General features: G+C 33.9%; 1 protein-coding gene across 1 annotated transcript in view; it reads right to left on the bottom strand.

The window, feature by feature from the left end:
- The window catches only part of LTN1 (listerin E3 ubiquitin protein ligase 1), a 67,626-nt gene that overhangs the window by 36,971 nt on the left and 17,338 nt on the right, over positions 1-13,317 (bottom strand). The window contains exons 7-16 of the mRNA XM_080804933.1: positions 11,282-11,455; positions 10,518-10,708; positions 9,637-9,772; positions 7,731-8,540; positions 7,121-7,162; positions 4,508-4,697; positions 3,799-4,038; positions 2,846-2,999; positions 1,442-1,586; positions 788-974 (exon numbers count right to left, since the gene is read on the bottom strand). Of these exons, the coding sequence (XP_080661059.1) occupies positions 788-974; positions 1,442-1,586; positions 2,846-2,999; positions 3,799-4,038; positions 4,508-4,697; positions 7,121-7,162; positions 7,731-8,540; positions 9,637-9,772; positions 10,518-10,708; positions 11,282-11,455 (2,269 nt within the window). The remainder of the gene's footprint in view (positions 1-787; positions 975-1,441; positions 1,587-2,845; positions 3,000-3,798; positions 4,039-4,507; positions 4,698-7,120; positions 7,163-7,730; positions 8,541-9,636; positions 9,773-10,517; positions 10,709-11,281; positions 11,456-13,317) is intronic.

Here is a 13,317-nt window from a genome sequence, read left to right as displayed (position 1 = left end):
AATGTTGTCAGTTTGTCATTAGTAACACAAGAACAAGTACCACAAAGATCAATACTCCAATTTCCAGTTCTGTTTTTGTATAGATTGACTCTGTGGGCAATGGAAACTGTACTAAACTCCTCGCCTTTAACTGCCTGTGGAGCAGCTTTCTTCCCCAGGACATATGCTCTCTTCGGCTAGTAACTACGCTACAGCTGAAGGCTTACAAACAAGACAGAGAAATTGGCAAATCCTCTGTACCTTTAATACCATTTTGTATAGGTCACATTGCTTTCTAAAATTCTACACTATTTCCTGGAATGGGGGAATTTTTTGAAGTCCAAAATCCCCTTGGAATTCAACATTTGAACCTCTATTTGCCAGGAAAAAAAAAATGTATGTACGTGTGTGGTGTGTGTATGTGTGTATATACACACATATCCCTATGAACACAAAGATAAAGTGGTTCAAAAACTGAAAATTCAGAATCCTTGATGAAATACTAGACTCACTTAAACACTTTGTTTAAGGATATATGTCATAGGATCTACCTGTCTTACCAGCTTCAGTAACTGATATTACACCGAATTCTGCTCTACAGCTAACAAGATTATAGCAAGATTTCAGTATGTTTCCACCCAATTTGCAATTTACTGTTCATCACTCAAGAAACCTCAAGTTTTTAATCACTAAAACAGCTAATAGGAATGGAAGATTCTTATCTAAATTGCAGGTTAATCAAAATTCTTTCAAAATTATAATTATTTCAAAACATTTCTATTATATCTGAATGCTCATATATACTTACTTATTTTCTCAAGCTCATTATTTTCTAGGACTATTTCCTTTTTCAGTGCGACTAATACCATTTTGCTCAATAGTGCTGAAGTACACAAATGGCTGGGAAGTTTCTTTGTATCTTGTTCTTTAAAATCTGTTTTGAAACACTCATAATTCAAACTCAATCTTCCTTCTAAAAGAGGTCTATGCAACCACTGTAAAAAGAATACATTAAATTATATACAAAATCATTAGATATTCTAAATTATTTACTACCTATACAATTAAGACAGGGAACAAAAATGAAATTATTAGAATATCTTCAAAATGTTATTAGAATAACTTCAAAAGTGAAGTTATTACTAGTTTATTAGCAAAACCACAGAAATCTACAAGTTTGGGTTTTACTTTAGGAAATTATCAACATGTGTATTTAAGACTCCTTCAATTCACCTGTACCACAGCAACTGCCACTGTCTTACAAACAACAAACATCCAATATATGAGCATTCAGAGATGTAAAGGCAAAGCAATATACTCATTTCACCTTTTTTTCTCCCCCTCCAAAAAAGACAGCCATTTTGTTTACTTTTTCTTTCCCCCAGAATAAAATAAAAATGTTCAAGCCTGCACGAAGTCCAAACTTCAGAATAGGACAAGCACAGTTCAATCTTAAACATACCTGCATAGGAAGAGACTGTCTCATCTTTTCCCATTCACTGTTGCTTGGCATTACACTTCCAATATATACTCCCAGAAGATTAGTATCCTCACTTTCTAAAAGTGTATTTAGCAAGTCATCAACAGCAGACAAGAGGACTTGAAGACTGAAAATAATGCAAACAACGTAGCTATTATGGTTATGCTATGACTAACCTGAACACCCTGGTACACATTAAATACCCTGCGGCAGGTTAACAACTTACCTGAATGAAAGCCTAGTAAAAAATGAAGCTAAGCAACTCCTCTACCCTATATGCAACATACACACAGCAAAATTGTGGATTTAATCCATTATTTATGATTTGAAATTGAGTGCTGCTTCTACCTCAGAATGAAGGGAACATGACTTATTTCAGATCAGATATTTCTGAAACACAGATACCTTACTGTATGAACAAAACCATGAGTTCAGAAAAATATATGACCCAACCCTAACAGCCTCTGGAAGCATTCTCTTGGTTTTTCACTTTTACATATGGATTTAGGCATGAGGTGTGAAATATATTTGCAATTCAACACCTTAAAACAGTGGCTACAAGGCCCCCCAAAGTAATGAAGAATAATCACTATGTGTGGTGGCCATGAGAGGTCATTGTTATAATCCACACCAGCCCACAAGAAACAGGATGGCACCACCATCACATCACTGAGCACAAATCTGGAGTCCAGCAGATATTCTAAGACAAATCACTCTTCAACTAAGGGAGTTTAAATGAATGATCATTAAAACAAATTCCTTTTGGAAAAATCTTTTTGTCTGGATCTTCTCTTAGAGTCCTATAGATTTTTTTTTTTTTTAAGATTTTATTTATTTATTTGACAGAGAGACACAACAAGAGAGGGAACACAAGCAAGGGGAGTGTGAGAGGGAGAAGCAGGCTTCCTGCTGAGCAGGGAGCCCGATGCAGGGCTCGATCCCGGGACCCTGGGATCATGACCTGAGCTGAAGGCAGATGCTCAACCGACTGAGCCACCCAGGCGCCCCAAGTCCCATAGATTTCTTATATCCTATAGATTTCTTATATAGCAAATTATTTTTCATATTCATTCATACTAATCATGGGCTCTTATTTCAAAACAGTGATCAGGGGCGCCTGGGTGGCTCAGCGGGTTAAAGCCTCTGCCTTCGGCTCAGGTCATGATCCCAGGATCCTGGGATCGAGCCCCGCATCGGGATCTCTGCTCGGCGGGGAGCCTGCTTCCTCCTCTCTTTCTCTGCCTGCCTCTCTGCCTACTTGTGATTTCTGTCTGTCAAATAAATAAATAAAATCTTTAAAAAAAAAAAAAAAAAAAAAAAAAAAAACAGTGATCAGGCATTAAAGAGAGAGCAAATGAGCAAATGAGCACAAAAGACATTAATTACCTTTTGATATCCAAAGATGAAGACTGAACTTGGTTCTTCAGCCACAGAGCAGACAAACATAGGAAGGTACTCTGTTTATACGCATTGCCAGTTTGGTGGATCAATAAATTCACACCAGAGAGCCAAGTATTTTTCAGTTTACAGACAAGAAAGTCTAAAATCAAGATGTCAACAGTAATTTGTAATCCCTGTGAAGCAACTATCATCAGTACAAAATGTCTGGAATAACTCAATGCAGACTTGAGATTTTTAAGATACTGCTAAAAAAGGAAAACATAAAATTTTGCCAAAACAATTATGTCATAAATTTGCAATAATACAAGGTAGCTCATGCCATGTAAATATAAGTTAAGATTTTTAAAGTTAGTTTTCTTCCTCTCTGAACTTATTTACAAGAGCACTCTTCTTTTGGAGATGTGAAAATATTACACCTTTTCCAAATAGAGAAGTTAGTATAAAAGAAAGGGTGTGGGAGGAGGGCTAACAATAGTAGTATTTTTTAACATTCCTTTCATAAGTAAGTCTCAATTAATATATAAGGCAATATAGTCCTTAAAAAGGCAATTTCAATTCCTTTTTGATATCTACCAACAATGAAGAAGAGAAAGAGATATTAATACCTCCCCGTTAATGAATGTGGAGTTTGAGACATCAAGAAATTAAGCAACTTGCCAAACCACAGCCACTCAGTAAAGGAGCTAAGATTCTAACTCATCTATCATGGCCCCTTCCAAAACTGTATCTTTGGTATCAAGAAAGAATTAAGACATAATGTCTACAACCATCTTTAACTTGGTTTCTGAAGCTGAAAGGGTTTAAGATTTGTACCCCTTTACTCAAAATGCTTTCAACTTTCAAGTACATTATGATTCAATTAATAAAGCCTGGGCACTTACACTATGAAGGTCAGAGCCGGAGATTCCCAACAAAACATTTGAGCAGTAGGCTATTACCTGGCAAATGTGTTTTTTCTTTGCTCTGAGCACATAACTGAAAGAGAGTTAATAATAAGTCTTCAGATGATGGCATTAGCAAGCATCCTTTTGCTGAGCTGAAATAGTTATAGGCCACATCACAGATAAAAGACACTGACAAGTCATTATTTTCAGCTTCTGACAATTCCTTTCCTTTGGATAAAGTTTCATGAAGTTTAACAATAATTCTCTCCACATATACTTCTCCAATCAAGTAATCTAGAGGAAAAAAAGTTCACACAGACAAAAAATTTTTTAAAATATTAACAGTGTGTTTTTTAATACCTTACTTTGGGTTAACAACCACTTAAATCTTTCTGTGTATTAAAAAAATGTAGTAGACCAAAGAAATTATACCAACAAATCAATCTGATCTCTCATACATAAAAGCCCTCATGTAAAAAAAAATTTTTAATTAAGTAAAAAGAAAAAAAGCAATGCTCTACAAAATTACTGAACAGCTTTGCTATTCAAAACCCTTTAGAATATAAAACTGAAAAGTATTACAATGTCTTCCAAGTCATGCTAGAAAGATTAATAAACATTTAGGGTGCTTATAAGATTAAAATATCTGAGTGAAGTCTTGTTATTTTCAATCAATTACATGCAAACTTGGCAACATGGAACCCCTCCCTGAAAGTGAAAGATTTATTTCCTACTAAAAAACAAAAGCCGTATTTTTGCCTACCATTTTTAACATGTTGGGATAATACCAAGCTTAGAAGAGCCCATCTTTCTGAGAAGTAAGATTCAGAAGATCCTGAGGATTCCAAGTCCTTACTACAAAGGTGATCTGCCAAGGTTGTCAACTTCTCTCCAAGGATTTCTCCTTTTAGCCAAGGAGTTACTAAAGCATGTTTATCTGAACTAGAACATGCCTAAAACCATAAAATCAAAGCAAAGATTAGAAGGAAGATCAAAAAATTTATCTGCCTAAAATATTACTTGTACTATATTACCTCGCTTCATCATCATGGCCCCCCACTCTTCCTCAAGTTCTAAGAAAGCTGGTATTGTCCCTGTTCCCCACTAGGTCTTGCTTACATACACTTCCATGCTTTACTCATGCTATCTTCCCAACCACAAATATTTCCCCTCTTCTTCACTTATCAAAATCCCATCCATTCTCTCAGAATTGTTACAAAGCCCACCTGCTTTACGAAATCTCCCCCATCCACTCTAGTCCATACTCATCACTGCTTTTCTCTGAATTTCTAAAGCACTTACTGGATTGTATTATTATTTATAATGTTTCATCTGTGTATGTCTTGTTTCCAATGGGATTGTAAGTTCCTTGAGAGTAGAGACTGTCTTAAACTTCTTTGATACCTGCTATCAACACTGCAGATATGTTCAATGAATAATGAATGGATGAACTTTAAAGACAGATTTTAAAATGCTCTATATTTTAAATTTTTGTTCATTAATTTTACTAAAATTAAAGAACTATTATTTAATGGTGGTAAGCTACTTCAATATGAACAATGGGCCTTCTTATTTCCCCTTATTCTCTGCAATAGTAACTGAGGCCAGATATCTAACAGCAACTGGTTTATTTTCATGGAGTGGGGAAGCAAGAGAAAAAAAAAAAAACAACTGTAAATCCACCCCAAAAGCATGCTGATCCATGTTTCCAGAGCTTCTTTTGCTTTAGGGCTGACAAGAAAGGAATTTGCAACTTGGTTCATTTCAAAGCAATCTGGAAAAAAAAAAAATCCAAGTGCAGATTGGGTAGTGCCTAAAAAACTGTTAATCCTCTTATTTAAGAAACTTAGGTAACCAGAACTTTTATTTTAGCCCAAGCTTTACCACTATTCTGGTTTTATGACCTTGAACAAATCTCTTAACCAACCTGGGCCTCTTTCCTCATTTTAGAAATGAAGATTAACCTAGAAAATCTCTAAAGTCCTTTTCCAGTTACAAAAGTCAGGGTTGTGTTTAAAGAAGCTGACTTTATAACTCTGATCATAAAGTATAAAGTTGCACAAAAAGAAAAACTAGAGTCTGGATAGCTATAACATTGGCTTTCCTAATACAGTTTACTAAATAAAACTGATCTATTTTATAGAATCCAAGAAGTAAACTTCTAAATGTCTCTCAAGTTAGCAAGACATGAAGTACAATACTTAATGTTTTAACAAATCCACAGAAAGAAACTGACCAGCTTTAAGGGGGTGAAGAGACCAGATAGTCAGGAAGGGATAGTCTTCCAAACGGATATGAGTATTGGAACTACCTGCCAAGTGCATTCCTAGGTTGGAAATGGTCTTCTCTTATCAAATTACCAACTCCTTTTGCTCTGATTCTAGACTTACCAATTAGTTTTCTGATAATTTGGCTTTTCATATACCCTGCCTTTCGAGAGAGAAGGTACTGGATAAACTAATGCAAATGCTCTCTGATAAGTTATATCTCTCACTGAAAAGCAGTAAATTAATATTCTGTATTTATTTTGTAAAAAGAAACTATTGGTGGAAATAGGAAGTCACTATTTAGTGGCATAGAGTTTCAGTTTTCCAAGATAAATTCTGGAGACTGGTTCACAATACTATGAATATAGCTGACACAACTGAACTGTAACTCAGAAATAGTTAAGATGGCAAGTTTTGTTATGGGGCTTTTACCATAATTAAAATAAAGATAAAGAAAAAAAAAGAAACCTGTAAATTAAAAAGTTATCTGTATAAAATTTAAAAATAATAAAAAATGCTAAAATTAAAAAATTTTAGGTAATTAGTCTAAACATTTCTATAATTGGAAGTATTGTGTCATTACATCTTCATTAGGATAAACATTTAAGCCATTTCTAAAACTTCTAAATTGCTTAGGTTCCTTGATTTCTTTTCTTTTTATCACTAATTTTCTTATTTAGTCAAGTGGCAATCAGACAAAGCCTGCAAGATCTTAATTTACCTGTATAGTATTCCGAAGTGGGACAAACTCAATTTCCTGAGGTGTTCTAGCCAAAGCTAAAACCACTCAATCCATGTCTATAGAAGAAAGCGTAACTAGATTAAGGGTAAACTCTATAGTCTTAATTTAAAGGTAATCAAATGTTTAACTCTCCCTTTGTTATCTGTTAGGGGAGAAACACTGGATTTTCCAGAGCCTAGTCCCTCTTTGCTGATACTCCTAACCAGAAAAATAATACTACAGAAAGGCAAACAAGAAAAGCTTTCCCAATAGTGGGAAGAAAGGTACAATAAGAAGGAAGTTCTCTAACAGCATGTGAATATGACTGGTTTTAATTTTTCTATACCCATAAATACAAAAAAAGGAGAAAAAAAAATCCCTAAGATACCTTTTCGATGACCTGAAGAATAGAATTCCATTTCAGATCTCCCTGAAAGAGGAGAGAGAGATAATCTGCTAGAAGGAATCAAGTCACCATATGTAATCACTACAAAATTAAAAACTTTTTTAGCAACTTCAACTTTAAAAAGTAGACTAAAAACCTCTGCCTTTTATTACCAAGCATTCATCAACTTACCATACTTACTGAACACATACTGGTCTCACACACTTCTCCATCACAACCAAGAATACATTGCTTGTGCTTGCTTTGGCAGCACATATACTAAAATTGGAAAGAATATACTGCTCTTCTTTAAATAGATATTCACACCCAAGAAACCACCCAAGAATAACCTCCATGTGGGTCTCATTCTACTTATCTATAATTATTGTGGCAATATAAACCATTACAGTTTAAAGAAATAGACAGGGGCCCCTGGGTGGCTCAGTGGGTTGAAGCCTCTGCCTTCCGCTCAGGTCATGGTCTCAGGGTCCTGGGATCGAGCCCCGCATCGGGCTCTCTGCTCAGGGAGCCTACTTCTTCCTCTCTCTCTACTTGTGATCTGTCAAATAATAAAATCTTTAAAAAAAAAAAATAAAGAGATAGACAACAATACCTCAATGAGATCATCCAAGATATATTTTCTTTCCATATCATTGTCACAGCAACGGAGGGCACTATACAAAATGTCCACCAAGAAACCAGCATCCTTCCTTGGATCTTCATTTAGCCAGCCAATCAGTTTCTGGTATAAAAACTGCACTGCAGGATTTTTTTGTGCAAGTCTGGCTACTTCAAGAGGTTTGGCTTTGACAGTACTCTGTTTTTCATCACCTAACAGCATTTTAAATACTTGGGTTGAAGAGAAAGAGCTGAGAAGAGTAGAAAGGAACCTTAGATGTTGCTCTGACTTTTGCTCATTGACATAATTAAAACTCATCATTGCTAGTTTACAGACCAAGTCTTCCAAAGGTTTCTTCCTTAGCGGCGATATAAGCTCTGAACAATTATGAGTGAGAGAAGTTTCAGTCATTAATTCAGAGCCTTCACTGTTTTCACCTTCTGAGGAAACACATTTTTCATTCTCCTTATTACTTTCAGGCAGCTCATCAGCAAATCTAACCTTACCAACTTTTTTTTTATTCGACTTCAGCGAGCTCTTTGGCTTCTGAAGGACCTGTAGCAGGTTAGATACACCGGACACTGATTTCACATCAGCTTCTGGCTCATTGATTTTCTCCACACAGATCTCTGACAGTCTTTCCCAAAAATTTAGCAGCACTTTGTCCAAACTGTGAGCTTTTTTATCATCTTTTTCCACATCTGCTTTGGCTTCCCAGGAACTTAAAGTTTCTGCTAAATGGTTAAACAGCTGCCCATCTTGCAATCTTGCATCTTTGAGAACTGCATCAATAAAAGGAATCAACTAAAAGAGAAGGTAGAAATGGAAAAGTTCCATTTTCAGGAGAAATAAAATTTAAACAAGGTATTTGTAAAAAAATAAATGAAATGAAATAAACAAGGGCGGGGAGGCCCTTAAGCTGCCAACTCTTGATTTTGGTGCGGGTCATGATCTCAGGGTCTTGAGATCAAGTCCGGAGTCAAGCTCTGAGCTGGGCATGAAGCCTGCTTAAGATTCTCTCTATACCTTGCCCTCTGCCCCTCTTCTCGTTTGCTTGCTTGCTTGCTCTCTCGCTCTCTCTCAAAATTTAAAAAAAAAGGATACGAAAAAAATGGAAAAAAAAAAGGTATTTGTAAAACACTATAAAATTCCATATTTAATAACTGAGAAATGTTGATTTTTTTCCCCCTCAAAACTCTGAAGAGTCAACTTGAAGGTCATTTTCATATCATACAAAGAGGTTAAAGATTTCACTTCATTCCCCCTAAATTATATCTTTTTATGATATAATTAACCAAGATTATTGGTCATTAACAAATAATACAGTTTTCTTCGCATTTTCTGAACTTATTCAAGTTTTTTACTTTTTTCTAAATGAATATGAAAGACATATAGGACCAAGAGAATTCAGAACACTTTTTCTTAAATTACAAAGAGTAGTTAAGTGAGATATCAACCAGGATCTATGCTTTTGCAACTTCATTAATTTCCTAACATAAGGAACCATATTCCAGAACTTGCTTTCATCACTGGTTCTAAAAGCCAAGCACAATTTTCCACAAAAGGAGTTAAATATTTTAGAAGTAACAAATTATTGTATAATTTACATATAATATAAAAAACCACAAATAACAACTTTGTAATTATGTTTTGTGTTACAACTCTATAAAACAGGGTTTGCACATCCAGAGACTAATCAGTACTCAGAAATTATGGTATTATTCTGGCAACCAACAACATAGAATTTTTATTTAGCTGGTCAGAAATACACATTACTTAATTTGTAAATTATAAAAATGAAATCTATATGAAGACTAATTAATAAAATGACAAGATACAATGAGCTTAATTTTATAAGTCAATGTGCAAAGGCACTGATGATTTTTACATTTGTAAGTACCTGGTCATTGACGAGCATCTCTTCAATTTCTTCTTCACCTAAGCTTTGTTGCATTATGAAACGTAAGCATTCAAAAAAAGCTGATATTACTGCTGAGCATTCTGAAAAGCTGGTTTTTATTCTTTCTGTTGATAGCCTAAGAAATAATAAATAACTACGGCTTATTCTTTCACAAAAAAGAAAATAAGCAACTCAGAAACACCAAAATAAAGACATAGATCATACCAAAAGAAGAGAAATTTTTACAGTAAAATTCTTAAAATGAAAACTAAGAACAACAGGAACTTGAAGTGTGAAAAAAGCACAATTTCAAATATGTCAACAAAAGAGAATACACAATTATTTTCTATTCAGGAACAAATCCACCTCCAAATTTTAAAGACAGGACTTAAATAAAGATAATAATGTAGTAAAAAATAATTTTGTAATCATTAAAAAAAACTGAGTATATTTTATTAGATAAAACTGAGTATCTTTTATTAAGTTCAACAAGTACAGTGAAATTTTTTTTTTAATTATGACTTTAAATAGCTATCATATTTAAGTTTATGGAAGTTACAAACTCTTCAGAGATTCATTTTTTCCATTTGGGCATTTGTATTTATCAACATACCAAAAAATGACATTTTAAAAATGGTCTATGTCCATCTAAGGTCTTATAATATTCACTGCACTTTCTGTGTATTACCACTGAAGCCTTGAAAGTACCCAAGAAAAGCATTCCAACTGTAATTCTCTGAAAACTTTAATAAAAGTGTTTAATGAACAGCAAAACAACATGGAGAAATTTAAATAAGACAATAATGAGTATGTCATCCTATCCTTGTATGCAAACAAGAAAAATCTCTTGTTTTAACGATCAAGAAATTTAAACTTCTTACCCTGCAACAACGGAGGTGAGGAAATTTTTGAAGAAATCCAACTTTGGATCTGTAATGGTCTGAGGGAGTTTGCTGATAAATGGCAAAAGATAAGGATATATGACAGTAGCCAGACCCCGACCACCCTCACGGACCACAGCTGACAGCTTCGGAAACACACTTTTTTTTGCATTTACATGAAGCCAACAGTCCTAACAAAGGAAAGATTATAGTAATAATTAGAGATCAAAGAATACTTTTCCCAATTAGGAGACATATAGGCTCTCAGAAGTATTAATCATGTATTCTACTTAGGCTAAAATCTCTCAACACTAAAACTAAATTTAAACTAAAACTCAGAAACTTTAATAAATTTATTACATATAGAAATCATATACCCCACATGCTTAGGACATAACTGATCAGAAATAATTAACTTAAAGGAATTCTATAAAAGCTGTTCTATAAAACGGGCAGCAGTATTCAATCTTAAATATAAGATTTAGATATACTGACTTGACTGAACCACATTAGGTTTAAAGAATAATTGATACTGGCTAAACAAAAAAGTACAATAAAAACTCAATGCCATTTTATAATCAGTTTAAGATTTATACCAAGTTTCGGATTAAGTATTTTATTTCTAAGAAAACATTTTTTTCCCAGTAAGTTTTAGATAGTATAATTCGATAGGCTCTCTCTCACATATATCTAAGGCTTCTAAAATACAAACTTCTAAGACAACAAATACTCCCCGATGTATTAAATGTACCTCTGTTACACACCTCAATAGTTGTAAGTGTATAAAGTACAGCTTCCCAGAGAGCTGGGCACACAATGGGGTCACTGTCATCAATGCTAAGTAGAACAGATGGGCTCACTTTAGATGCTTCCTCTTTCATCAACTGTGGAATACGCTGGCACAAAGCAGAAACTAACTCAAAATAAGCTGAGCGGATCTAAAACAAAAAAATGAAAAGCTGGATTAAATTAAAGCCTAACAGACCTACAACGAAATTTTTTACTTAATAGCTGATAGTTTATTCATACTAACCCTCTCATTAATAAAACTAAAAAGACTACAAAAAACATTTTAAAGTCTTCCATAGAGTATGGGGGCTGAAAAGACATTAGAAATTACCACATAAAAGGGAAGGCAGAAAGAATTCAACCTTCTATTTCTTTGGCTGAAGCAAACACAGATCCTCTCCAGTGGCTGAGGCCTTCAGCTGGGGCCTCATATTATTCCCATTGATGCACAAGGCTATGAGGCTGCACAAAGTTAAATACATCCAAACAAACAAAAACTAAGAAACCATGAGCCACTATCAGCAGAAACAAAAGATGACACAGAAAAAAAACAATAAAAATTAAAATTAAAATTAAAAAAATTAAAAAAAGATGACACAGAGATCTGAGACCTTAAATCTTAGAATTATCAGTTACAAATTCCTTATCAACAATTTTTATTATATTTAAAGAAACAAAGGTTTAAAGAAAACTGAAAGGAAAAAGGATCTCAGAAAAAGCACAGCAAATGTGAAAAAGAATGAAGCACAATTTCTAAACTAGAAATAAACAGGCAGAAAGAAATATAGATACATGATAGATAGATCAGAACTCAATTCACAGTTCAAGAACAGATAATGAGAAATAAAAAGCAAAAGAAATTATCCACCAAGTAGCATGGAAAGTGAAAAAAGATGAAAAACAGCAAGGACAACATAAGACACAGAGGATAAAGAAGGTTTAATATATATTAAATCAGAATCCCAAAGCGAGAGGAGAGAATGAAGCAACGGAAATATCTGAAGAGGTCAACAACTGAGCATTCTGTAGAGCCAATGAAATACACCAATCTACAACTCAAGAAATCCAAAAAATCCCAAGCAGGATACATTAAAAAAAAAAAAAAAAAAGCCCCAACAAGACACATAATGGTGCAACTACAAAAAAACAAAGCAAAAACAAAAACAAAACAAAGAGTAAACCTTAAAAGCGGCCAGAGGAAAAAAGACAAACTACCTTCAAAGGAAGGATGTAAGACTGACGTCTAACTTCAATAGCAACAATATTAAGTCAAAACACAGTGGAATATCTTCAACAAAAAACAATTGCCTGTATTTAATCCTGTACCCAGTAAAAATTTATGTCAATGAGAGTGAAGGGGTGTCTAGCTGGTTCAGTTGGTAAAGCATGAGACTCTTGATCTGGGGGTTGTAGGTTTGAACCCCACATTTCATGGAGATTACTTGAAAAAATAAAACCTTAAAAAAAAGAATGAAAGTGAAATAAAAACATCTGATAGAGGAAAGAAAAAGATTTCATCATTGGCAGACCAACACAAGACATGTTCTTGTGTTCTACATACATGTTCTACATATAAGGCAGACGATCCCAGATGGAAGGTAAGAGATGAAAAAAGGAATAAAGAGCAAACAAAGCAACAAATATGTAGGTAAACCTAAATGAAGATTCAAAGTATAATAATAATATTTTCTAGGATTAGAAAAATATGCATACATATATACTTAACCCCATAAAGTACTTTATTTCTGCAGATTTTATATAAAATATTACCAAATCAATGTTAGCAGTGTATTTAAAAAGATAAATATACAGCATGACTAAATTTATCTCTTAAATGCTAGGCTAGAAAATTATATGATCATTTAAACATATCAGAAAAAGCAATCAAGGAAATTTCATCATTAATTTATGACAGAACTACTCAGCAAATTAAGAATAAAAAGGAAATTTTAAACCTTATAAAATCTAGAGAAAGCATCATACTCAAAATATTAAGAGTCTAAAACTATTT

Source organism: Martes martes, assembly GCF_963455335.1.
Source record: "Martes martes genome assembly, chromosome: 1".
Classification (NCBI taxonomy): Eukaryota; Metazoa; Chordata; class Mammalia; order Carnivora; family Mustelidae; genus Martes; species Martes martes.
This window is presented reverse-complemented; position numbering and strand designations above follow the sequence as displayed.